This window comes from Macrobrachium rosenbergii, chromosome 28 (genome assembly GCF_040412425.1).
Source record: "Macrobrachium rosenbergii isolate ZJJX-2024 chromosome 28, ASM4041242v1, whole genome shotgun sequence".
Taxonomy (NCBI): Eukaryota; Metazoa; Arthropoda; class Malacostraca; order Decapoda; family Palaemonidae; genus Macrobrachium; species Macrobrachium rosenbergii.
Genome location: NC_089768.1, coordinates 32,865,556 through 32,893,000, shown reverse-complemented (window position 1 = coordinate 32,893,000; position 27,445 = coordinate 32,865,556). Strand labels below are relative to the sequence as shown.

General features: G+C 37.3%; 3 protein-coding genes across 3 annotated transcripts; 2 read left to right on the top strand and 1 right to left on the bottom strand.

Annotated features, from left to right (window-relative positions):
* Window positions 1-483: 483 nt before the first annotated feature.
* On the top strand, window positions 484-27,445 carry LOC136853856 (uncharacterized). The gene is made up of 10 exons (XM_067129767.1): window positions 484-608; window positions 3,306-3,417; window positions 5,800-5,951; window positions 6,149-6,208; window positions 6,658-6,729; window positions 8,801-8,863; window positions 10,491-10,556; window positions 12,351-12,424; window positions 23,308-23,513; window positions 26,637-27,445. Exons 2-9 carry the CDS (start codon window positions 3,317-3,319, stop codon window positions 23,326-23,328), a joined length of 609 nt encoding a protein of 202 aa, XP_066985868.1. The 5' UTR covers window positions 484-608; window positions 3,306-3,316; the 3' UTR covers window positions 23,329-23,513; window positions 26,637-27,445.
* LOC136853853 (uncharacterized) lies at window positions 12,431-14,134 on the top strand (the record flags this gene model as incomplete). The annotated part of the gene is made up of 1 exon (XM_067129763.1): window positions 12,431-14,134. A coding segment is annotated over one exon (1,599 nt), but the record flags the coding sequence as incomplete, so codon positions are not given.
* On the bottom strand, window positions 15,745-19,442 carry LOC136853855 (aspartate beta-hydroxylase domain-containing protein 2-like). The gene is made up of 2 exons (XM_067129766.1): window positions 18,407-19,442; window positions 15,745-17,548 (listed from the first exon to the last, which is right to left on the bottom strand). The coding sequence occupies exons 1-2, from the start codon at window positions 19,245-19,247 to the stop codon at window positions 17,322-17,324; spliced, it is 1,068 nt and encodes a 355-aa protein (XP_066985867.1). The 5' UTR covers window positions 19,248-19,442; the 3' UTR covers window positions 15,745-17,321.

The following is a 27,445-nucleotide window of genomic DNA, read 5'->3' as shown; positions in this document are numbered from 1 at the left end:
TATATATATATATATATATATATATATATATATTAACCTAGCAAAGAATAAATCAATCAGGTTTATTTTCATTAAATTAAAATATATCACGGTATGTCATGAAAACGGTTTGTCTTCAAAAATATTCAGAATACAGTATAGAGCAATTAAATCTCATTGAAAAAAATGGAACAAAAATTGTGCAAGTTACTATATCACAGCTCTCACAATCATTGTTAACATGCACACGGTGCCAAATTGTAATTCATTGCAATTTTTTTTTTATCCACAACTGCAGGCCGTTATATCCACTCATGAACTCTAGTGTCACAGATGTGATCCGTGAAAGCATGAAACAAAGAAAGAATATGAACAACTTTCAGCCCAGGAAAATTTCATTTATGGCGTAACCCATCAACAAATATCCAAAAGATAGAATAACTGCTAAACCACAAGCGGAAAAGGCGATAAATAAAGTGGAAGACTGCAATATTTAAAACGTAGGAACGGTACACAAGAAACAGAGGTGCCGATGCATAGGTTCGGCCTCGGCTTTACAACTAATCGTTTTGCCAGGCTAGTTCCAAAGTACTTTAAGTGACGTTTAAGTATTTCGTTAGGAATTATAGGCGAGTATAATAATTTAGATGATCATTTGGTGATTTTACTGTATTGTCATTCTATTCCCAACTGTTTTATCAGTGGGAGGCTTAGGCTTAGCCATATTTCGATGGTTGTAGCCATAAAGTCGCCTGGCCTTTTGTGAATTTGTGTCCTGGGCTCTAGCCTCTATTAGTCGGTGAACAAACCTAACCTTTCCCAGAATGCCAGGTCCTGATCTAACCAGAACTTAACCATCTAACCTCCTTTAGAGCACCATGCCCTGACCTGGCCGGGGGCCAACCCTGGACACCCCCTAAGTAACACTAGACGTCGGGGACAGTGGACTTATCTTGTGTTCGGAGGTTGTACCGTGGTTCTCCAAACTCCCCCAGGGGTGAGTGCAGTATGAGGGGTCAGGGGTTATTGGAGGCCTAGTAGGTATTAGGCATACTGTAGTAAGCATTTCAGAGGGAATATAAGTTAACCAGATTTACCTTAACGTAACCTAACCCAGGATGTTGTGCCTTTACCTGGCTAGGAGGACTTTGCCCACCCCCTCCCTGGACCCCCCAAGTAAGTTGTGACCCATCACCCTGCCTTCTACCCTACGATGCATCACTGTTGAAATGTGTCTTTGGTTTGCTTTTATGCTAGCTGTAAATATCTCAAAAATACTCAATTTGGATTTATTTTTTGGTCAACCATTTTTGGAACTGCCCACCAAATCTTCTGCAAGGTCACAGGACATGCAGTATATCTTCTCTTCAAAATTTGATCACTACTGATCATATATCTTTGGGTAGAATTTTACTTTAAACCTTCATTGCATTTTGGATTTGAAATACCATTTGTTCCGACACGATTTACAAACAGATCCATGCTGAACTCGGTATTCAAGCATAGAGGTGTGAACATTTCCTCAGACCCGGACATTTCAGACTTAGTCAAGTCTTTTGACACCAGGAAACGGAAGTCTCAGCAGCCAGTGTCTTGGAACTTAGACGTAGTCCTACATTGGTTGTCAGGCCCACCTTTTGAACTTATGCCTCCTTTAGGGATCTGTCTAGAAAGACACGTTTCTTAATCGCTTTAGCCACAGTGAAAAGAATCAGCGAGTTATGAGCCATGGACAGACAAGTTGCTTTTTTGCAAGAGACTGCTAGTTGCTCATATATTTTAGGCTTCTTAGCTAGAAACGAGTACCCGTCTAACCCTTGGCCTCATTCTTTTTCAGTCCAGAGTCTTGTAGAACTGGTAGGACCGTCGGAACAAGAGAGAGTATTATGCCAGTGAGATCATTAAGAATATCAGAGGGGATTCTTGTAGCCTCTGGTGTTCTGTCAAGAACCCTTTATGTCCTCTCTCCAAGAATGCTATCTCTTTCTTTTTGAGAGACATTATTGTAGAGTCTCACTTGGGAATTCAGGAGAATAATTTACCGTTGTTAAAGGTAAAAGCACATGAAGTACGGGCAGTAGCCACTTCATTGGCTTTTTAATGCAATCTCTCTCTAGCTACCATAATCCAATCGACTAATTGGAAGTGTCGCTTGGTCTTCGCCAACTATTATCTACGTGATGTTGAAACTGTGTTCAAGGACCACAGTACACTGGGTCCATTCTCTACAGCTGGCTTGGCACTAGAGAATGAGGGGTAGGAGTGATCCTCCTATTACTCTGTCTCCTAGCCTTGATTAAGGTGGTTGAGTTTTTGGGAAGCTGGAGGTACTTAGTACCTGGAGTACCCTCCACTCTTTCTTTTTAATGGATGGGTAATATATGTTTTTTAAATGGTGTACAGGTAATATAATTTTATGGTCATGTGTTAGTCAAAGTCTATTTTTTGCCCAGGGCAAAGGCAGTTGTTGTGTTTGAGCTTTGTCGAGTCATAGAAGCACTCCTTGACCACAAAGCTCCCACTGAAGTAGGGACAATCCTGACACTACTGGTCATGTCCCTAAGGGTCGAGATGAGCAACGACCAAGAGTCAGTATCTTCCTGCTCTTGCTCTCTCCCCAGGTAAGGTTACAACAAGCATTACCACAGTGCTAGCTTTTCTTTTCTATTTCAAATGCATTTCTTTATAATGTCTTTGGAGTAGCACATGTCCATTCTTCCCTCCTCCTATCAATGTGGGATTCAGCTATGTAATTACTTGGTAAGTGTCATATATAAAAGTGACATTTTATAATAAAATAAGGTTTTATATTTACTTACCAAGTAATTACATGATTGGAGTCCATCCCTCCTCCCCTCACATGGACATAGAGCATGAATGAACTGAGCTCTTTAGCTACATTTTACCTATTCTTCCTTGAAATTGGATGGGCACTTACCTGCACCAAAACAAAAGAGCGCTACCATGAATTTTCCGTTCTTAAGCTGCCGTTTAAAGTAGAAACTATAGCTATGTAATTACTTGGTAAGTATATATAACACCTTATTTTATTATAACAAATAGCTATGTAATTACTTGGTAAGTATATATACAACCTTATTTTCTTATAACAATGTCATTTTTATTGTGCTCAAAGTTATTTTGTCAAGCACCAGCTACCAGGAAGAATTCAGGTTTGATTTGCATTATAGATTGCAGTTGCATATGCTTTTTACACTCTGAAAAACATGAGAATGATGGTGCTCTTAAAGTACCTGAATACTGTAATAACTAGTGAGTGATGACATGATGTTTTGAATTAATTAATTTTAATTTTATTGGCACAGAGTCAGCTACAATGCCATTCAAAATGAGAGGACATCGCTGTGTTCTGTGCAGGAGAAATAAAAATGATTGTGGGTCATTGATGTTGCACCGATTTCCAAAGGATATTGCCCGGTAAGAAGTTTATATTTGGATGGTTGCTCTCCAGCTTTATTTTATATTTTAAGTCTTTCAGTTAATTTCTGATTCGTATCTGAAGGTTAACAACCTAAACAACTATACCACCGCTCTAACAATGTTATACGTACAGCCATCCCTGTGACATCACGTGTTTGAATTTTATGGGTCACCTTCCATTCTTAACAGATGATTCATGTAGTAAAAGGTCTTTGTACTCTCAACTTCTGAATGCCCATCTACTTTACAAATATGTCTTTAACTAGTGCATATTACATACTCTTTTAAATTGAGTTAATCTATTTTCAACCTTGATAGTTTTCAGCCTCTAAGCATTCTTAGTTCTTGACTTACATTTCACTGAGTTAACATGTTATTTTAAAGAGCAAAGGCCAAGGGGATGCCACTGCCATTTTCTAGCCCAGGTCCCAAGAAACCAAGAACAAGGAAAATCGGTGAAGAAAAGCAGGGCTGAATATTTGATAAATGATGGACCTGACCTATTAGGTGTTGCTTACTCCTTAAGAACTCATTATAATATAACTTCATTTGTTCTGACACGATATACAAACCATTGGTCCTTTACATTAGGAATTAGGAATTACTTTCAGCGAAGCTGGAAACGGCCATTGAGTTTTTGAACAAGGTGGTTAGGCAGTTAACTACCGGCTGGGAGGCGGGAGTCCTGCCTGCCTGTATGTAAACATTCCAATTTGCTTTCAGCCGTCGTTGGGTGTAGATATGTTTTCTTCGCTCTCTGCCCAGACTTCTGTTGAGCTGCCTTTTCCCGGTGGGATCTTTTTCTTTTTGTTTTGCACTTTAATTATGAAAGCCCTTGACAAACCCCATAAACCCGCCTTCCCCCAGCGTGTGTCCTGGGGTTGGCGTAAGAAATGTAATAGCTTTCGCTCTAGTATGGGACCCACATGCCCTTTGCTCCTCCTGCAGGGGGCGGGTGTGTTCACGTATTTCACCTTGTACTGAGTGTTGTTCCTGGTCTGCCGAGCAGTGGGAGCAGACATGCCGTTGCATGCTGGATCTGGCAGTCAATGCAGGTAAGCATACAACTCAAGCTTCCATTCTATTTCTTCTCAGGATCATAGAAGCAAACCCACTCCTTCCTCTAGCAAGGGAAGAAGGAGACCATGACAATAAGCCGAACCCAGTACTTGTATTTGCTTACTGTCACTGACTTTCAAGGTTCATCCTAGCCTACTTTGCTTGAACTGACATTTTCCTCATTCATGCAGTTGGTCTCGCGTTTCCTACAACCCGATCATTTTGTCAGAGGCAGTTTTCCCTTCCTCGCCCTATCGACCAGGAAGGGAAGACAAGGTGCAGCGAACTCAAGTCAGTTCATAGACACTCACTCAGATTCTACCCTCCAACCAGCGAGTCTTCCTAATGTAAAGGACTGATGGTTTGTATATCGTGTTGGAACAAATCACAATTTTGTATTTAAAGTAAGCACATTGCATTTTCATTCCCACCACATGCCACCCCTCAATCTGACACCTGGGCTGAAAGGCAAATTGGAATGTTTACATCTGGGCAGGGAGGACTCCCACCTCCCGAATGGTAGTTAACTGCCTAACCACCTTGTTTGAAAGTTCAACGGCTGTTTCCAGCTTTGCTGAAAGTAATTTCTAGTTGCTGATGTAAAGGACATCCGGTTTGTATAGTTAGGAAAAATACAATTTACTTTAAAAATCTGTGATATTTTTACCTTATTGTTGAAAGAATTTTTATAAAATGTTTATATAATTTGAACCATTTTTTAATTAACACTTAGATGTGCTTACACCTTAAGAATTCATTATAATATAACTTAATATTTTGACCTTATTGTTGAAAGAATTTGTATAAAATGTTTACATATTTTGAATCATTATTTTAACTAGTAGGTACAAGGAAACCAAAAAAATGTGACCTCTTAAGTTTATGTAATTTATGCACAAATTTTGTTTTATTTGAAATTTGAGAGAATTGGCAGCACGAAGTTTTCCGTAATTCCAATTTTAACTTTAGTAGATAGTAGTACATAATGTAAACATTTCATTGAATGTCATTCTGTCATCTGTGAGAAGTTTTTTCTTCACTGATATACAAGTTTTCAGGAAATAATACAAAAAAAGACATTATTTGCATGTTTTCAGTACTTCAAACCTGTGATTGGTAGGAAATTAAATTTTTGTGTGACTTGTATCTTCACAGTAGGAAATTATTTTGACCTTTTGTCTTCTAGACAAAATAACTAGATATTTGTTTAGGAATGTTCATTTACATTACCTGGGTAAATACTCAAGTACATTCCGTAGAAGTTGTAGACCAGAAATGATTTGGTTTCAGCATTGTTATAGCTTTTACTTTATTTTCCAGGTGTAAGACTTGGGTAGAAGCATTAAATCTTCCCATTCTTGAACGCGTACCACCTTCTCAGCTGAATCACTCGTATGTAATTTGCAGTGACCACTTTAGAGACGACCACTACCTCAATGGACGTCTTTTGTACAACAGTGTACCAGTTAAAAGTTAGTTTGCTCAGGCATGTGGGTCAGTGCTTCTGTTTTGAATGTACTGTGAATCACCACACTTTAAAGGTTGCACCATTATGATTGTATAGACCTCATGTTGCTTTTTTTGACTCTCAAGGGCAAGTACCGTAATATTTTGAGTTTGAAGAATTGACTGTTGAAATTTTGTTATTTAGTGACCTCACCCTTTCCAGATTTGACGCCTGTTGACCAAGGAGATTCTAGTGATGAGACGTCAGACTCAGATGAGAGAGGTAAGAGGTACAATATTGAATTTAAATACCTTTGAAGTTTAACATGAATTACAAAATAGTGCTTGTTGTGAAAGAGCTGTACATAATAAAATCTAATACCTTTCTTCACATTCAGCTACCTGGGTTCTTTTCTTTTGTGTTCACTTAAAAAATAAATGTATTGTTTTCATATCTGCCATTATACCTAGTCAAAAGCTGGGGAGAGCTTGATTTATCGTCATAATTGTATTTAGAAGCTAGGTGAGTTGTCCCAAAAAAGATATTTGAAAAGAAAATAGTGCAAGGCATTGTGGAGTAATAAAAGATAACAACCTATGACTGCATCATTAGGGAACATTATTGATTTTTGAGCTAAGGTTTTATAAAGTATGATAATCAGTTTTGCAAAAAAAAAAATTTTAAAAAGTGTTTCTTGAATTATTTCTAAAATAATGGGTGACTTCTTTCAGTATCATTTATACCCAAGAAGGAACCACCTGTAGTAGGAGTTCTCGAAAATAATTTGCCATTTGGAGGAACAGGTAAGCAAAATCTTCTTGTACAATCTGTATACCTTTTTCAGGAATTATGTTCACTAGGTATATGGGCTATACCTTTGCAAAAGACATCTTATCATATTTTTAATACAGTATTGAAAATCATAGGATATTCAACATGTTATTTATCTTTTTGATAGCGTAGTCACTGTTGAATACTCAAGGAGTTACCTCCCATGGTGTGCCAGTGCTTTATGGTGACTAGACTAGTATCAGAGAAGTATCTTTTAGCCTGGTCTTGTAGCCGGGTATTGTGTTGTATGAAAACACTATGACACGTGATAGAGTTTAATGGGCTCAAAGATAAGAGGGCACTTTGCCTTATCTTCAGCGAAGCTGAACCCATATTTTCCTACGTCAAAAACTGTAAGAAGTGACTATTGCGCATGCACTCCTGCCATCTTGTTTACGACTGGGGCAGGCAAAAGACCAGCCTCCATAACCCTCTACTAGTCAAAGTAGTGCACATGACGATTCAGTGCTCCTCACAAAATCACTGATTTCAAAATTTTTCATTAGCGAGAATCATGGAAACATCTAAACATGTAAGTTAAGTGCTTATTTTTAAGCTGCAGTTAAAAATTGTTATTGTAAACTGTGGAACAAGGGTTTGTTTTGTGCACAGAAACTGGAAACCGGACTTTGTTTTCCAACACATGGTCGGTGCTCTCTCATGATCTGTTATTTGCGAAAGGCCAAAAAATGTGAATTTTTTATCATTCTATTTAGTAGTTTTAACTAAAGAATTATTCCACAGTTTACTATTAATTCAGATAATCCTTTCAGATAACCATGTCTTTGGGTTGTTTGGGATTAAAATTTTGAGAGCTTAAGCCTTTTGTCACCTGTCAATTTCTTTTCTAAAGCTCCTTGAGGACGAAACAGCGACTACGCTATCGAAAAACAAGTTTTGACGTAGGAAAAACCCATTTTTGGTAGTCGCTGTTGAGTCCTCAAAACCCCCCCACTTCCCTGACAAAAGGCATTTGGGCAAGGGATAATCCTACATTGACCAGCAGAGAGTAATGGGGGCTGGTCTTTTGACTGCCCTGGTCGTAAACAAGATGGCAGACTTGCATGTGCAATAGTCATTGCATTTTTTGATGTAGGAAAGACTGGGTTCAGCTTTGCTGAAGATAAGGGAAAATGCCCTCTTATCTTTGAGTCCATTATACTCTATCACGTGTCATAGTGTTTTCATTACAACACAATACCCGGCTACAAGACCAGGCTGAAAGATATTTCTTTGACACAAGTCTAGTCACCATGGAGTGCTGGCACACCATTGGGGTTAACTCCTTGAGGACTCAACAGTGACTACCAAAACTGACTAGTATTCATAACTCAAATGTATATGGACACATCTCTCTGTTATTACTCGTGTCCTGCTTGCATCCCAAGTACTACAGTATTTGGTATAGATCTTTACTACTCAGATTGGTTAATAAAATACAGCAAGGGCTTTCAGCAGAGGAGTTGGGGCTTGACTTAATCTAAGTATGTCACTTTTTTATTAACTTGCCTATTTCCATCACCTGTAATCCCAAACAAGCATTAAACCACAGATCAAGAAGATTTATCACACTAAAATAAAATTTGTTTCAACCCTACAGTATTTATGAAAATCTGAATTTTCTGCTTTCATGGTATGTAGTACAAGCACAAGTAAAATGCTTGTTATATAGAAAGTAAAAGTCCACAGTTGTGTTGTATGAGATATATGTTTTTCTTTTAAATATACAGCAGTTTTTGTCTAACTGAGCCTACCTTAAAGAAATTTAAATCAGTTACAGCACTTGTGTTTCCTGGCATACACAGCACTTGTTTTTATGTAATGAAATTTCAGAACTGTTTACAAATTTTAGACTTCAGACTACTGGAGATTATGTAGAATAAGAAATATAATTAATTGAAAATAATCATGACCAGCTTTAAAATATTTTGCTGTCAAGATTTTATTAACCAACTTATTTTTTTAATGTTAGAGTCTTGATACATGATTTAAATGGAGGATTCGAGTTTATCTTTGGTAGTTAATGCCTTTTTTTTTTTATAGACTGGACTTTCCATGATTTTCCTCATGGATGTTATGATAAACCAGCACATGCTTCAGATGAAGGTAAGTATTGGATGTGTTTGCCTGATGGCTTAATAAACAGTTGTGTATCTGTTGAGTTGTTTGTTATTTTATTGGTAAATACCAAACTCATCGTCATTAACTTTCATGCCTTGATTTCTGTACACTGTACATGGAAGTAATTTTATATTGTTGTTCATTTTTAGCTTGTACATCTAAAAATTTTATAAAAGTGACTTACCAAGTAATTACATAGCTACAAGCTTCCTACCCACATTCAGGAATGACAGGTGCAACTCAGCAAAGAGCTTCAGTTTGTTGTCTGCCGGCTCCTGATCAATTTCGGTGGTTTTGTGTAGTCATTCATCATTTTTGGATATTTGTTTCCAGTCTCTTTGGTGAAGTATTCAGATTTTGTGTTTCAGTTTTGCGCCGAGGGTTTTGTTATTAGTTATATTGTTAGCTGTGGTTAACTGTATACTAATTATTCAGGCTGTCAGACTCTAGTTCTTCCAGTGTTCAGTATTGCTCCGAAGAATGTAAGACTAGGTTCCTGTCATTTTTTCATTTCTTTATGGTGTTGTTGGCCTTTCCATAGACTGGCTTTTTTTTTTACTCCCATAACTAACTGTTTTTTTATTGCTTCTCTCACCTCTATCTTATTATTTTTGAGCTTCAGAAAATACATTGTGACTACAGCACTTTCATATTTGTAATATGGTCTTCCCTGCACAGTCTAGCCTAAATCTCAGTATCTTACCAGTCACACCATATCAAAAGTGCTTCCAGTTTCTTTGGAAGTTCTCTTGAGAAACGGAGTTCTTACATGATTTTTTGCACATTTATTTATTCACCAGTAGTTTAGCAGTCTCTTTCCAGTTTACCCAGGTTGCTACTCTGATTTCCATGCCAATTTAGCAAATGCCATCTGTCACTTTTCACACTTGGGAAATTTTACATAGTTACCATCAGAATTTGTAAGACAGTTATCTTAGATCCTGTAGAATTAAGTTTGAGAGGGAATTCTGTTATGTCTGGAAGGGATTTAGTAGGACATTTAACATAAGTAGAGACTTCACTTTCAAACTGTGGAAAGAGCAGCATACTCACAAGCATTCATTTATCACAGATCACTGGAAAATTTAAATTTTTCACGTTACTTGTCTGTGGTAAGAAAGACCTGTGAGGCCTATACCCTGCAGACTGGAGCAACTGGCTCCTCTTCCCAACCAATAATTTAATTTATGGACTAAATTGAAAACCAAAAGGTGCAAGGTCTTGTTGGTTGACCCTCCTCTAGTTTGCTTATGGTCAATTAATGTTTTGAGGTGTATGGATTTCCTGTAATGAAGGGACTTCAAGCCCCATTTTGAAATGGTGTACTCCACCTAGGAAATATGTTAACTATACATGTGAGGGTACATAAGTCTCCATATCTTTTGGGAGATATTTTATAGTAACTGGTACATATTAGTAATAATTTTAAGTATCCTTAGTATTCAGCAGTTTAGCATTTAAACAGAACTATGTTTTCAATTTTGAGACCTTTTTCATCAAATCAGATTGGCTTTAGAAGGATGCAGATTTCAGATGCTAAATTATGGTAATTTTATGATGCCTATAGTTAGTGGAATAAATATTAAGTTATCATTTATCTTATATTTTCCAGTACGAGTGGGACCTTCCTTTTCGCATGGTACAGGAACTCTGGGAAGGAGCTCTCCTGTTTTTATAGGTATGTATTACTTAAGTTTTAAAAATCTGTAAACTTACTGCTTACATTTTTTTATTCATAAGACAAGGAGGAAGTTTTCTTTTCATAGAGTATTTTTGTCTCAGCAATAAACTACAATAGCCCTGATTTTGTAACTGGAATTACGTAGATGACAAGGATACCAGGAATGGTAGCAGTCAAGAACATGGGTTCATAATAGCCGAGAGGATGTGCTTCTGAGATGAATAGCATTACTAACATGATATAGGGACACTGCCATAACTCAAGTAGCAAATCTAGATGTGCAGCAGTTGAATCAGTGGAGATGACATTATACAAGAGTGATGCAGTTACTTTCCAAATAAGCTCTGCTCCCAAAGAGAAAATAGTAAATCAGAGTAAAATCCACACAGGATGCTACAGTAGGGCTTGTCTTTTTGTCTCAAGTCAGCATCCAGATGTCATAGATCCATTGATAGATCTGCAGCTAGAGGGGAATGGGAAGTATCCTGCACAACATGAGGAGGAAGGAAAGAACCACAACCCTTGCCTTTGATTGGCAACCAACCGTTGCTCACGACTAAATGGTCTACTATAGGGTGTTTGTAGCATCCCTTTGACCCTTAGCTGCACCCACTTTTTAGCCTTTTATTACACCTCCATTCCTACTTTCTTTCTTCAGTCATATTGACCAACCTCTAACTATTGCTTCATAGCGTAGCTGTGATGGTTTCTTCCTGTTCCCCGTTTAGATCCTTGTAGTAAATCTACTCTATTTTCTGGGTCTCTTTATATTTCTCTCCAACCACAACCACTCCAACTCCCTTTTTTTCCACTGTGAATGGCCAAAAGTTCCCCAGTGCTTGGCTTGGTAGCCTAAATTTCATAAAATCAGACAGTGACTAAAGGGTGTCAGTGTGAAAGATGCCCCATTTATGTAGACCACCTTGTTATCATCAGATTTGAAGGGTCTCCTGACTTAGCTGGTGCAGAGAGGTATGAAGTGTTGGGTAATGTTCGCTAACATAAAAAAAAAAAATAGAGGAGTTTTAGGTAGACTTAAAAGATATTTCTTCATGAGGACTGCCAGGTGGGTATATTAGCTTGAAGACATAATCCATAGGTAATCTTGGAACAAAACCGAACAAAGTAATAATGTCATTAGAAGTTTTTGTTCAGAGGTGAAGAGAATTTGAGCTCAAGGTGAGGTGGTATGTACAGGATGCTGGGAGAAGAAAGGTGGATTCTGTTCTTTGAGTTTGCAAGATGATTTCAAAGGGTTATCAAGCATCATTGGTCTTTTGGTTTGTTTCATAAGAATTTCTGCTCATAACGGATAACAATTTTAATTACAATATACTTAACACCTGCAAGAGTGATTCAGTCACTAAATTTGTATGTGGGGACTTTTTTAGTACCTGTACAGCACTCTGTTTATCTGTGTGCAGTATTCATAGTTGGTAAGCCTCTCATCCAAAATAACTAGCAAAAGTGGTTTGTATTTTATTTAGCCAAGATGTTCCACAGTGACTGTAAAATCAATAATGATCATCTTAAGGCTAAATTGTACTTATTATTTAAAAATATAAGGAAGCAGCAAGTCACATAACTAAGCTATTTTCTCCAGGTAAAACAAGTAGAACAAAGGACTTCAAGTTGAGAAAATACTGACGCTCATATCATTTGATATTTTGTGGACTGATGTACAATTATCAACATTATGATTACATAAATATATACTCTTAAGGCTAAGAATGGTCATACCAGAATATATTGGTTTGATAAATTAAAAATATAACTTTGCTTTTTCTACAGGGCCTGATGCTCCAGGAACTTCTGTAGAGTACAAAGTAGAACCAGGAACAACTTGCCACATGTCATATGATAGTGTAAGTGGAAAATCATTAGATTTTATTGATACCTTCCCAACTGCAGTTGAAAATGAAACTAGAAACGTCACTGACAATACAATTAAGAGCATTGGGTATGATTTCTCTTTGAAGCTGGTTAAGAAGGATGGTACTGTTATCAGAGTACCTGAAGAGAGGGCCTTTTGTGTATCAGGAAATCCTTGCGTAACGTCATTCATTCAGAAACGTCTAAGAAAGCCAAAGTCTTGTAAAAAGTCACACAGCAGTCGAAGAACGAATGTATTTGCACTTTCCGCCTATAGTAAGAATCCGAAAGCTTATAAATACTTGAAGGAAATGTTTGGGCTTCCTCCTATTAAAATGATGAGACAGTGGAAGAAGACAATGATTTCTGATAATGGATTTTGGAGTTCATACATTCACTCATTTCTTGAAAGAAGGGCTTTGTCAATGAATGAGGATGAGAAGTTATGTGGAATTCTTTTCCATGTTTTTAAAATTCAAGACGACACTGCCAGGAAGACGAATTTGCCTTGTGATGAAGTTTTAAACCAGAGCTCTAGAAATGAACAGAATAGTAATATCAATGAAAATTTAGACTATTTTGTTAATCATGTTCTTGTTTTAGTTGTGAAAAGTTTAAAGAAGACATGGAATTATGTTGTAGGTGTTCATCATCTAGGTAGCTGTATCAAAGCTAGTTATGTTAAGCAGATTCTAGAAGAGTGTATTATTAAACTCCAAGGCATTCATCTCGGTGTGAAATTCATGTTGAGCATGTATGTGCCTCTTAATTATTCTGTGAAAGAACTATTTGGAATTACACCCGATGAACCATATATCATAGTGAGGGAGAAAAAGGTTTATTTTCTGTGTGATCCACAAGCACTTGTTTTGGATACCTTGACGGCATTCTCTAAGAATGACATTTATACTGGAAATGGTCTAGCAAAGTGGGATTATGTTCATAGGTTCCTTGAAAAGGATTCTCAACAGGACATAAGTATGGGCCCAAATTTAGGTTTGGTGCTTGAAACAATAGCCTCTGGAAAATCATTTGATAATTGTAGCAAAGTTGCTTCTCAAGTTTTTAGTCAAACTGTTGCTTTTGGAATTTACATTTATACTACGTCAGATGTTCTTCCACAAGAGGCTGTGCACACCGCAGAATTTGTTTTTACTTTTAGCAAATTAATAAATTGTTTTCTCTTCTCTAAGCCATTGAGCAAGCCTCAGGAAAAGACATATATTGATCATATAAGATTTCTTGAGAGCCTGAAGTCTGGTATCTTTATGTGTAGATTTGTGTCAAAAACCAATGAACAGAGTAGTGATTCATGTAGTGCAGACAATCAGTGTTTCCTTAGTTGGCAGAGTAATGTTAATGCACTGCTACAGATGTGGAAAGAATTATTCAACAACCATAAAATTTCACAAATTCAACTTCAAAAACTTTGTCAGACACGTGTTGATGACTTGCATAAATTAATATGTAAGGACAAAGGTCAGTCTGGACTAACTTGTCAGCAGTTTCAAAGGGCAATGAAAAATATATTTTTCAGATCCCTGAGACAGACTTCTTATCTAGAAGATTGTGAATCTTTCATTTGTCAGAAACCTTAAAAAGGCAATATGGTTTTTTGTGAAATGCATATGTGTAACCCTTTTTTATAGACAGTTCTTAATTCAGGTCACTTGAATGTCTCTTGAAATACAAAAACAGTTTTCTGCAGTTATTTTCCTGTTGTAACCATCCCATCACTATTGGTCAGGTATATATTTATAGTAATGCATAAAATTTGGACCATTAGAGAATATAACGCATGAAGAGGTTGAGCAGAAAAACCCAGGATCGTCCAGAACGAGACATTTGCTAAAATCATCATGAGAGCTGCTAATTAATGAGGTGGTCAGAATCATAAGACAACCTAATAAGGAAGGGACAGGACCCAATAAGTAGGAAGAAAAGTAGAACAATAACAATCTACATAGGAAGTAGAGATGTATTGTTATGTAGAAGCTATGCTGTGCTGGAATAAGATTGCTTAAGAATGCTTTGAAAATAATGGGTAAGTTGATAAAGGAGACTTGAAAAATTAATGCTCAAGAATAATGCTATGAAAATGCTGAAGAAGATGCCAGAGAAAGGCGTGAAAAGTTCAAAACTAAAGGAAAGGTACCCCATGAAGTGGAAGAGGGTACCATGCAGACAATGAGATTGTGAGCTTGCTCTACCATACCACAAGATTTAGGGTGAAGACAAGTGGTTGACATATCAAATAAATTTAAGATGTATGTTGTCCATCAGACGAAAGGAGGAACTCTGGGAAGGGCTGTATGAAAAGTAACATGATCAGTAGAGAAGGTTGTAGGAATGTTAAGCAGAGCTAAAGTTTATAATGCATGCACAAAGCTTGTTCTACCCTGTGTAGTAAAGATGTCCTCTGACAAGAGATGATGGAGATCTTGAAAAGATGTTACTAATGAGTGTTAATGTTTCTGAACAAAGGTTGTATGAATGCAGAAGTTCCAGAGAGAGGTAATGATGATTTATGAAAATTTGGCTATAAAGCCAAGCACTGGAGCACTTTTAACAATTTGATGCTTTTGACAGTGAAGAGGAAGTTGGAGTGTTTGGACAGCAACATTGAAGAAAGGAAGCAGAATGGAAATAAAGTAAAAGACTAAAAACTGGATGCAGTTAGTGCTGAAGGGAAGTAGAGAGAGGTACAGTAATATCTAGTGGGTAGAAAATAACCTCAGATTTTAAATATGTAATGAGAAAGGATGAGGAACAGTTGGTCGGAGAGGTAGTGCACGTGAAAGTATCAGGATGAAAGCCTGTAGAAAGGCCAAGGAATTCATGGAAAAAGGGTACAGATAAAAGACCTATCCCAGAAGGTAGTCCATTCAAAAATTACCCATGACAATAATGGAGACAGATCAGTTCACATCTAACCCCGTAAAGGAAAATGTTTATGTAAAAATGCTTACCATGATGAAATGAAAGATTTAGGTAGTTTAGACATGGGATGAAAGTGGATGAGGAACCATTAGAAAAGTAAATATGGAAACATCAGGATGAAGACCTATTTTTTGCTCAAAGTTTTTTCTATGTGGACGGAAATTATGCAACAGGCCATAAAACTGTCCCCATATTACTACAGTTATTAGGTGGCTTAATCAGACCACTGCCATCCCTCTACAACGTGGTGAGTTGTTCAATGCATAAGTTAAAAATTTTAGCTGCTTTTAGTATAATAAATATGTCAGGCTGGGCAAAAATACAAAAACATTTTCTAGATACATTGACAACTTTGTTTAAAGAAAACTCCAAGATTATATAATTTTTATTTACATTCACATATACTTTATGTAACCTTATAGGATAAACTACAAACAGTTTTTCCTTTGTTAAATCTGACTCAAGTATTCTAAACTATACCTACTGTAATTACATGATAGTCACAACTTAAATAATGCTAATGAATCTTGACTTTAATATTTGGAATCACTTTTAGAGTTATAATAAAAATCATTGACCTCTACAGTATTTTAAAATAATCTGTAGGGTGAGGACTAGATGGAGGTTAGTAAATCATTTTAAATGAATGTTGGGAAAACACATTTCCATTTTGAAAGAAATCATGTGACAGATATTTAACAATTATTGAGAATTAAATATTTAACACATCAAGAATTCAAAATGTTTCCTAACAGATAAACTACCAATATTTTACACAAGTTTGTCTACCAGAGGTAAAGAAAGATACCATTTACAGTTGACAATATTACTAATCCAGTGTGTGTTTGTAACATTTTCACTGTTAGTCTCTATCCATTTCTGTCATTATGTTTCTATATTAAAGGAAAATCAGCACTGTTAGAAAAATGTTATTTTTTACCATATGTGTTGTGTTTGGACAAAATGTCTCCTGTGTAAGATAGTGCACTGATGTAGGAACAGACTCGGCTTTTCTTCAGACAGCTGTAAATAAGGAACCCATCAGCCAGTAGTGGTATACAACAGTTTGTTCCTTCTACACTATCACTGGATTTCAAAAGGTTGGAAGTTTGGCAGGTCCTAAAGGTGATACCACCTGTACTAAGTACGATTGTGTTGATGGCCAAGACTTGACACCTTCGTTATGCTGTTTACCTTGTACAGAACTGACTGCTCTTAAAAAAGGGAATAGAAAGAGGTACCTAAGTAGAGGTAAGAGATTTGTGTAGTATCTATATGATTTTATATCTCAAATTATTACATTGTGCTTTTCAGTTATAATCTTCATAATTTTCTCTAGCTGAACAGCTCTTTCACTACCATACAGAAAAATTCAAGGCAAGCCTTGACTGGTTATTCCACTTTGGACCATGGAGTTACATCTGTAATTGTAAGTTTTGGAGCAGATGTTATTTGTTCACTTAAGTTGCTCTCTCTCTCTCTCTCTCTCTCTCTCTCTCTCAGAGATACCTCAACTAGTTAATGTCCGTTGTAATCATCTTTCTCTACTGTTACTGCATGATTACATTTAGAATATTTGGGTTTAAAAATTTGTTTATGAATACCTGGCTGTTTTGCTGTCATCTTACCTTATCACATACTGTATTTGCAGTACATGGAAGATTTTCTTTTCTTTTTACAGCTGACCAGGATTTTCTATGGCAATTTTAGATAAACAGTCCCTCTTAAAGGTCCAGCTCTTTGGGAAAACCTGTGTGCACTTGAATAAATTAATTGTTGAGCTTTGTATAAATAACTTTAGTACAAACCACTTTCCTTTTACTTATGCCTTAGCACCTTCGTAAGGCATTTGAAGAATAAGTAAGAATCAGAGGGTTTGTAATCTGTAGAATTACATCGACTACTTTTGATTACAATAACCAACAGAAATATCTCAGTCCTTTATGCTTGTTAAGGAGCCAACAATTCTAACAATATCTTCTTCTCATCTGCAGATATGTCAGGATGCCAAAAATCTATCATGAGAATTGCTCTTGGCACAGCTTGTAGTGAACTGTGTTTATTTACAAAAGTAGCTGAATGTTCAAATGAGTCATCAAAAATTATAGTTTTCTGGGCTTCCCACTTACACTGTTGTCCTGCTACTTCTAGAAAACATCCACTTGGTATACTCAGACCTGGAAAAATGCAAAACTATTAGTGCCCAAAAGAAGGATACTAAACATCACAGGAATTTCAACAATCTAAAGATCTTTGTCAAAGTGCAGTAATGGTGGTATGGTGGCATATGATGGTTAGTAATGTTTTTATTTGGAATTCTACTCACATTTCCAACTGACCCTAAAAATATGGTGTTACGGTGAACTTGAAATGTTCATGAACATTATCCAAAAATATTTATGGTCATTGTTGCGTAACATTTTGACAGTTTTTCTTGAGAATGAATGATCTAAAATTTCTTATGGTGTATTTTTCAGTTTTTTATTGGAAGTGAATTGGCATTAATTTTAGTCTTACTTATACCATTACAGTCCTGCTCTGTTACCAGTACTACAATACTTCTACTGTAAAAGAAATTTGGAAATTCAGCCATTCAAATCATGGTATTTGAGTTCACATAGAAAAACAATCTTTCAAAGGGAGGTTATTATGATCCTTGCTAAGTCTCGTATGTATTTGGATGTGGGTGTAGTCTTTTGATGCAATCCCCTCATGAGCTATGTAAAAGCAAATTAACATCCCATACTGTGAATATTAATTTAAAGTGTTGTTTTCAAACAAGGTCTTGGAAAATGTAATGCGAAAGCAGTTCTTAAGTTAGTTTCTTTATCATAAAATTGTTCTTAATCAAAAGTAAAAATTTTAGTTTTCTATAACAATGAAATTTACTCATTTCATTATATATTTAATATTGCATATCCTGGATATCTTATTGCAAGAAATTGACTTAATAGCTAAAACCAGGTTACTTAATCAAATAATCAATCAGATTCTTGATAATGACAGCCCTTTCAACCTTTTGTACTGTTCCTTACCTAAATGACACCTTAGCCGCAAGTTTGTGGGTCCATAGTGTGGTTCTATTTGAGAATTGGGATATAATATAGAAAAGCAGGCATTTCCAAAAACACAGTCCTTCATCACAGATGGCAGCGAACCCAGCATTGTAGCTGTGTTTGGGCATCTTCTGCAATTTCTTTCCACGATGATTCCTTGGTCTATAAAAGGGTAAATGCACCAATGGCCATTGGGTATGTCATTCAATTTCCAACCATGGCTACTACCATTCTGGAGATTTTCAAAGACATCTTGAAATTCATCTAAAATCACTTTAAAATTCAGCTTCAGAAGCTCTACTTCAGGAGTATACACATTAAAGTCATTCCAGTAGGCATTTGCTGCAAGATCCATGTAGAATATGGTTGGGTTTTGGTATGATGATCTTCGTTTCCTCAGTTTACGAGTTGTTTCAACTGGCGCAGGGTCAGACTGCAGGTGCCCGGTCGGGTTAATCTTATCCTGAACAGTCTGAACGGCTTCCTCTACCCTCGACGTCATCTTGATATTCCGCTTTTTCATATCTTCAAACCGACTAATGAGATTATTTGACAGTTCTTCGTAATTTTGACATCGGACACAACTTGGATTCTTACACGCTGACACTGCCGTGGACCCTTCGTGGGTAGGTAATGAACACATCAGCATCTTCCCCACCTCAACAGCGATTTCTCTGTACGGCTTGTTTGTCTGTCTCTTGTAGACAATAACGAGGAAAACTGCGGCAAGCGAGGTTCCTAGCAAAAGCGACGGCAAAAGAGGTAGGGCAGGGTCAGGGAGCCCTGCGACAAAGGTCGAGCAACACTCCTTGAACCCCATTTTAAGGTATGAGGGTTGTTCTTTCCCGTGTTGTAACGTTTAGCTCAGCTCTTAAATGGTTCTGTATTGAGAGTAGCAAATATTCTGGGATCATGAAGATAAAAAACGTATACAGAACCGTGCCAACGTCTCCTTTGACAAGGTAATGTTTGTTTTGGACAAACAGCTGTGTGAAGAGGTAGACATTTAAAAGATGCAAATATGATAATCAGTAAGGTGTCGTGGCACTCTGCGTCAAATTATATTTAAAGAAAGTAGTAAACAGCAAAATTATCATTACTTGGGATTTATCTGTATACGTGGAAGAAAGATACATTGTGCATTCGTAGTGGTATGTGTTATATGACTGAAAAGAAAATATTTTTTATTTACTTGTGCTAATTGTGGCGTATCATTTTCATGGAATATATTTAGGTGTTATATATGCCTTGTTTTAATTTTTACTTCTCGAAAGTATATTATAATTCGTTCCCTCTGTCAGGTGAAAGAGAGAGAATCATTACCGAAACTCACAATACATCTTTTTAAAAGGCATTGTCCAGAAATGTCACTGTATCACAGTTTCGGGATTGATCCGAACCGCTCAATTATTTTGGGAGTCATTCAGAATATTCTTCGTGTAATTATTTATCAGTTAAATGTACTGTTGTTCTTTACAATTAAAAAGGACACAATCAAAACAAATTTTTTCGTCTTTACCATTCAACACAATCTTAATGAAAATGAAGCCTGCAATGCGTCGTGTGATCGGATTCGAACACGGGCCCTTACGGAAATGTTAAATCGTGGATTGTAAACACGCTTCTGCTAAGACTTGTCTATCGTATAGCTTACCGCCGACTTTAGGTTGTATACTACGGTAATTGCTGTTTTTTTAAAGGCAAGTTGGTGTGATATAAATTATTATGGTTTTGATGTGAGTGATTATAGACGATGTTGGGGGAAAGCTTTATATAAGAGTCGTATGTTAGCTTAACGTACCTTAATAGCGTAAGTTAGTTTTCGCCATTAGGTAATGACTTGCTTTTCTTCAATACATAACAATTTTTTAAATAATTAAGTACTAATTATTTTACTAAATTGTTCAATAAATTAATGGTGGAGCGAATGCAGAGTGAGGGTTCAGTGCTAATGTAGGTCTAGTAGGCATTTCAAGAGGGAATATGACAACCAGACGTGCCTTACCTTAACCCAACCTTGGACACCGTACCCTAACCGGACCCGGTTTTGGGGGGCGAACACCCTCGCTCTGCATTATACTTTACCTTAGGCCAGGCTAGGGTAAGGTTGAGAAGGAGCTTAGTCCAGGTTTCGGTAGACATAAGTAGTAGCTGCTCGCCAGCGGTTTCCTTCTAACTTGACTTTTTCTACGGTTTTTTGGTTGCTAATTATGGATTTACCTTCAATTTGTGTCACTCAGTTAACCTGTAATTAACCCCTGAAGTCCATCCAACAACGGGTTTCCGTACGCGATCTTCATAAGACAGAGCACAGGTACGTCTGTTTGGAACAGTTCATACCCCGTCCAGCAAGTGCAATAACTTGGTAACGTATAGGTACCCCCCCCCCAGGCCAGTACTAAACACAGCGAAGGGACATTCCAATTGGCCAACAATAAACAAATGCATCGCCAGTATCAGAAGCCCTAAAAGTATAGAAAAAACCAGTTTCCAAGGTAAAAAATGGCACAGAGCCCCCCTCCCTCAGGTCAGGGCACCGTGCCCTAAGTCAAATTAGGAGGTTAAGGTTTGGTTAGGTCAAAACACTGCATTCTCTGAAGGGTTAGGTTTGTTTTCATCAGAGAACCAGTGGCTGTCATTCTTAACTGGCCCTATAGGCTCTGTCGGAGATATTTTGTTGCCAGAGGTCAGAAGGTACAACTGTGAGAAAGCGCTTGTTGAAGGACAGAATAATTAGTCAGCTAATCTGTTCATCTGAATGTCTGGGTTCCAGAGGTCTTTTATTCCTCAAACCGCTGGACTGAGGAACAACCTCCCTGAGGATGTCACGCAATTCAAACTAAAGAAGTTCAAGTGAAGCTGCAATGCATTACTACCATAATACAGTTCTCCTTGTATTTTAACAATTTGCTTATTTTTTTTATATAGTTGTTTCTACTTTAAACAGCAGCTTAAGAATTGAAAATTTGCTGTAGTACTCCTTTGTTTTGGTGCAGGTAAGTGGCTCATAAGCCTGCCTCAGGTTCAGCTCGTGCTGTAGCTCTAGACATCCTGTTGGCTCCCAGCTCTCCAGCATTGGAAGGGGAGTTTGAGGCTTCAGATTCAGACGACCCTGTTGCTGCAGGTCAACCTGTTTCGGCACCGTCTGTGTCACAGATCCCAAGGCCGTATCCTCTTCACCTGTTGCTGATTGCTTGAAGTCTGCAAGTACATCAGCACCCCAAGACTTTTCTTTGCTTCCCATTCACCAGCGCTTGGACAACGTCCTGCAACTGTTGAAGAAACCCTCGTCTTCGAAACCAGAGGAACTGCAGCAAGATTTGGCACTTTCCGCTGTATCTTCAGCAGAGGAAGAACCTGAACCAGAACAGCCTTCAACAGTGTATGCATCATTATTGAATTATTTTCTGTTCTGCTTCCAGACATATTTCTCCACTGTGGACCCTTCTTCCCTGGGATTAGCATTCTTGTTACGTCAATCCTCGAGTACCACTAGACTCGTCATTTGGCCTTCAATGCAGCGAAAACCGTTTTTGGTTTTTAGAGCTTGACCGCCGAGTAAAGGATATTTTTAAAGTATTCGAGATCTTCAGTTTCCTGTTGTGTGCGGACAAGGCGATTTGAGATGGGGCACAGGAGTTAGCTGCTCTTTTTTTCGTCAGGTTTGTTGAAGAAAAGAGACGTGGTGTTCTTTCACCACTAAAGGAGTGACACCTCCCAGAGATCTGCTCTTCTTTTCGCTCCTCTGGACAGTACCATGGACAGTACCAGCCTTTTTTTCCTTGAACGACGTTAGAGCGGGTAGCTACGGAATTGTAAAAAAGGCTACTCATGACTTGCTTGTGCTTTCGTCCAAGCGAACGATGGAGTCTAACCGAACACCCACTGTTTCATTTAATCCTCTGCCTTTCTCTCTTCTCCAGCCATGGCCCTTTCGAGGTTAACAGAGGAAGACTTCCTCGTGCCCACGCACGAATCCCAGATCAGTTCGCCTTATCAGCAAGAAGTCCTCATCTAGACCAGTCTCTAACAAGTGAGACTACCCTTTGGAATGGGATACATCTTGGCCTCCACTGTCTCACTTAGACTCCTTTGGAGATTTCTGTGAAAATTTAATAAGAAGGATATATTTGGTGCATGGTTTTTTGTACCATGCTGCTCTTATCAGTAAAGACTAGGTTACATAGAGAGTTAATGGAGTCATCCTTCTCCATCTCAAGTACATAACTAGGAAGCTAACACTTTAGAGCAGAAAACAAAACCATTGCAAATTCCATGAAAGAACCCCTCCCATATAATGAGGTACTCTCCTATAAAAGACAAGGTTTGTATTCTTGTAGGAATTAGTCTGTTTTTTAGGCAAATTTCATTTCTCACAGTTATACAAACCTGCATCGTTTGTCATAATCCCATCTCTAACCATCCCCAAATAATTTTCTTTAGCTGAAGGAAAAGTGAGGGTACAACCAGGTGCATTGATGGGTCTCCCCCATCATTCACCAGCTCCCACTTGTAGCTACCTCCTTATACTAGGTTTCAGTGATTGTGACTGCTTGTTCTAAGGATAATCCCATATTGAATATTCAGGTTTGTTTATCTAATAAAATGTTGTTTTCTTTAAAAAAAACTGCAGTTTTTTAAAGTGTACATCATTGTCTTACATTAAAAAAAAAAAACTGTCCCTAAGGTCTGATTGGGAGCAGATTTATATCTATTGCAGAGTTAAGCAAACTTGGTACAGTAGTGGAATTGGTTGCTTTCTTCATTCGTGAATTGTCTGACACTGAAGCTGAAGTCAGTTGTTGTTATTGTGATTATTGGGCATCTAAAACAAGTGCTGTACTAGTATTTAGATTGATGTGTTTTTTCATGTATTACAGGAGGCAACATGGCTAACCTAGATATGTCGTCAATGAGTGATGAAATTCAAGCAGAAGTTCAAGTGAAGCAATTCAGAGATTTTTTAGTTCAGTATAATAAATTAAGCGAAAATTGCTTTAATGATTGTGTATGGGACTTCACATCAAGGAGTATTAGAAGTAATGAGGAAGACTGTGTACTAAATTGTGTTGAAAAATATACAAAGGTAAGGCATGATTTATCATCTAGTATCTAATTAAGTATATCTGTGATCTTATTGTGTTTTGTCTGTAAGTACTTACTTTGGTCAAACAAACTTTTAACCATTGTCTTAATATGGCTGTTTTTGCTGAATTTGGTTGAAAATTATGTTCTTTTAAAAATAGGCAATTGAAAGTTAAATGAATGGTAAACTGAAGGCATAGCTGAGGAAGAACTTATTCTGCACGAGAAACCATCTTAACTCCCCACCCCAGTCTGGGATAATTTTTAAAGTTTGTTAGTAAGAATCCTTGAATCATGACCATCAGGAATATAATTTTTTCACCATGTTTCTTGAACTGTTACCAACTGCTTACTGTAAAGTATCAATGTTTTATTGTCATGTCTTGTTTCCTGTGTTGGTCCATGCCCAAGAACTAACTGGAGATGTTGGCTCAGTTTCTTGAGGCCCTTGACTGGTAACAGACTGATCAGTATACACCTCCATTTGTTGGGATATATATGGTACTTTGCTCAACAAAGAGAAGAGTTCTGCATATAGGATAGGTATTAGTTAAACAATGACTTTAATCCCAGTCAGGCTTAGGTATAACAGGATGAGTACCATTTTGTGCAAAGTTAATGTTGTAATAAGACTTGGACTAAATTGACTATGGCAAAAAACTTACATTCACAATGGCCTTTTGGAGTCTGTTTTGAGTCTACAGTTGCTAAACTTTAGCTTTTCTTTGAAATTGCCTTGTACTGTATGTTGATTGGCCCTCAAGAGAGAGAGAGAGAAGTTTTTTGTGTTGGACCTGTTTACCACAAATGTTGAAGAATGATTTTTCCCTTAATGAACAGTACCATTTACCCAATACTTACTTGGAAGATCAGACAGATTTTCTCTTTCCCCCTCTCTCTTCATTTTATTCTAGTATGTACCACAGTAGTAATTCTTCCAAAACAAGACTGTCTCCATGCATCTACTTGTAACTGTATTGTGCGTGGTATAGCATATATGAAGGTGGTCGTGTATCTACCCTTATTCATTCAGTCTGGTTCTTTGACCCTCTATACTATTTTCCAAGTCTCTTAATGCTTATAAGATATGAAAATGAAACCTCAAGTCCACAGGTAATGACCCAGATAAGGAGCAGTTGAAGAGATTGAAATATATCTTAGTGAAAATTGTTAACTGATCACCAGAGTTGATTTAAGCTGCCTTATATTTTGCCATCTTAATGTAAACTCCAGTCAGTTGCCAAGGGGAATTTAGAGCCACTACTCAGTAGTCTGTAGTTACTTAATACTGTATGAATGACTTTTCATTTATATTTGACATAGCCTAATTGATTGCATATGCACATTGTTACAAGGAGTTTCATTTCCTCCATCTTTAGTTGAATGAAGAACACACTGCAGTACAGCACAGCAGAACATGAAGATTGAAGTGCAATACAAGAGAGAAAATTTTCTGCACATGTTGGACTACCTCATTCAAAAAAAAAGTTAACTATTGTTATAAAATCTTAAACTTGCTCTGGGTCAGTTTGCCATTTCTAGAACAGTGGTTTGAAGTTGTGAAACAGAATTTTTCTTGAAAAACTGATTTTTGATTTGCTGACTGACAAATTAAATAGGGAATCTTATATTGAGGAAAAAAGTTACTCTGAGTAAGTAACAACTTATTTTATTTTTGTAAAGTAGTTTTATCAAGTCATCAAGCTAAAGTGCTCAGCTCTTAACAAATCTACATAATAATAAGTAATTGTTCCTACACATTATATAAACCATTGGTCATATACATTAGGAATTACGTATGGCGAAGCTGGAAATGGCCGTTAAACTCTCGAACAAGGTGGTTAGGCAGTAACTACTGTCAGGTAGGCGGGAATACCTGCCTGCCCGGATGTAAACATTCCAGTTTGCTCAGCCTGTAGTTCAAGTGACTGGGACAGGGTGCTCTCTTCACTCAATTCTTCACAGAGACACTGCCCAACTTGAGTGATCCCTATTGTCTTTCTGTTTGCCTCCCAGTGCAACAGAAGTCTGTAGGTTTTTTGCTCCTTTGTACGTGACCTATGGACCACTACAGTGATGCATGCTGACCTTACAGGACAACCTCAATGTCTGCATCTTCCCTCTGTATTTATCTGATTCACAAGGTGTTCAATAAGCATTGCTCACCCGGAATTTAAAGATGAATACTGGAAGACCTCACCTTTTGCCCGACCTGATAGCTCTGCTTCTAAGGCATAGAGAAGAGTTCTCCCTGTCCCAACCTTCTGTGTCAGCTATACATGAAGCAGTTCCTCAGTACATCCCTGTGTTCTCACGACTAGAGACTATCCAGCTTCCCTTGCAAGCATAGGCTTTCTCGCCTAGCGGCAACGGAGATAGCTAGATGTCTCATGCAGTTCTCTGCAGCACTGTTCCAGGGATCGGAGCCGTCTTCGCTGGTTGGTGTCATTGACGGGTCAGAGTCGCTCTTCAGCAGGTCGCAGACTTCCTCACCTTCTCCACTGAGGGTTGCTTCTCTCCGATTCAGTCATTGAAGGACGTAGGCCCCATGCTGCCTAGTCTTCCATCTGAAAGTAACCTTTTTCTCCTCAGTCAAGATTTAGCTACTGATGAGAAATTTCTATTGGTCATGCCATCCAGGGACTGCATGTGACTCTTGTTTAGGGTTCCTGTCTTGTGCTTTGCACGCGCCTTTGCGAGAGTCGTCAAACTGGAATGTTTACACTTGGGTAGACGGGTATTCCCGCCTACCTGACGGTAGTTACTGCCTAACCACCTTGTTCAAGAGTTTAACGGCTGTTTCCAGCTTCACCGTAAGTAATTCCCAATGTAAAGGACCTCAGGTTTGTCTAGTTAGGAAAAATGCAATTTACTTTTAAAAAGTGTGATATTATCAGTGGCTGCTGTGCAGTACCTTGTTCTCTGAACAATTTTACCCAAAGGTTTTAATTCATTTTTCCCAAGTATTTATTAAACTAAAGGCAGAAATTCAAGTGTTTAGTCACGAACTGATAGTAAATATTGTATGGCTGGAGGGAACATTTGTTCTCTAATGAAAAATGTAATAAATGCTTACATGCAATATATTTTCTATGACACCCACTTATGTGCTCATCTTTCACAGGTAACACAACGAATATCAGAGAGGTTCCAAGAGATTCAGTTGATTTCCAATGAAAATGCGTTAGCAGCATCGCAAAAACTTGGGAAGATGCCAGCAATTTAAAGAAATTATTCTTAAATACACTTTTGTTTTGTTTATGCTTAGGATTTCACAATGGTATCTCTTGCTGCAGTTTTTTTTAATATATTTCTTCACACAGAAGATATACAGTTTGTTTGTGGCTTGAAAACAAAAGTTGAATCAGTTTCAGAATTTAGCATGTTTACCAAAACTTTAAGAAAATATTCATCAAAAGAAATTAAATAAGATTATACCTTTAAAGACTCGTTAACTTCTATCATAGATAACTTGAAAATCAGAAAAAGTGCCTACCCTTTGAATGTTAAATAGTAATTCCATTACAAAAGTGTTTTTTGTTTAAGGGAAAGTACTTGGTGATAACTGTTATAATATTGATAAGGACTAAAATATTCCAAAAGGATTGAAAAAATTACCAAGGTATTCAGAACATTTTTTATATATACACTCGCATCAATTTTAATGCTAAAAATTATCAGAATACACTACGTTTTATTTACAGTACTGTAAATTAAATGGTCTTTTTTCCAATTAAATGTAAACTCCCTGTTATTTTTAAAAAAGTTCATTTGGTATTAGATTACAGCCACATTGTTAGCCATCCATTTTAATGAAAAGCCACACAAATATAGAGAACTGAATTTTGTGTTGTAAGTGTGAGAGCTTTCATGTGTAAATAATGTACATGATTTCTAGTTCTTGTTTTGTAAGAATAAAGTTTTTATGTATTA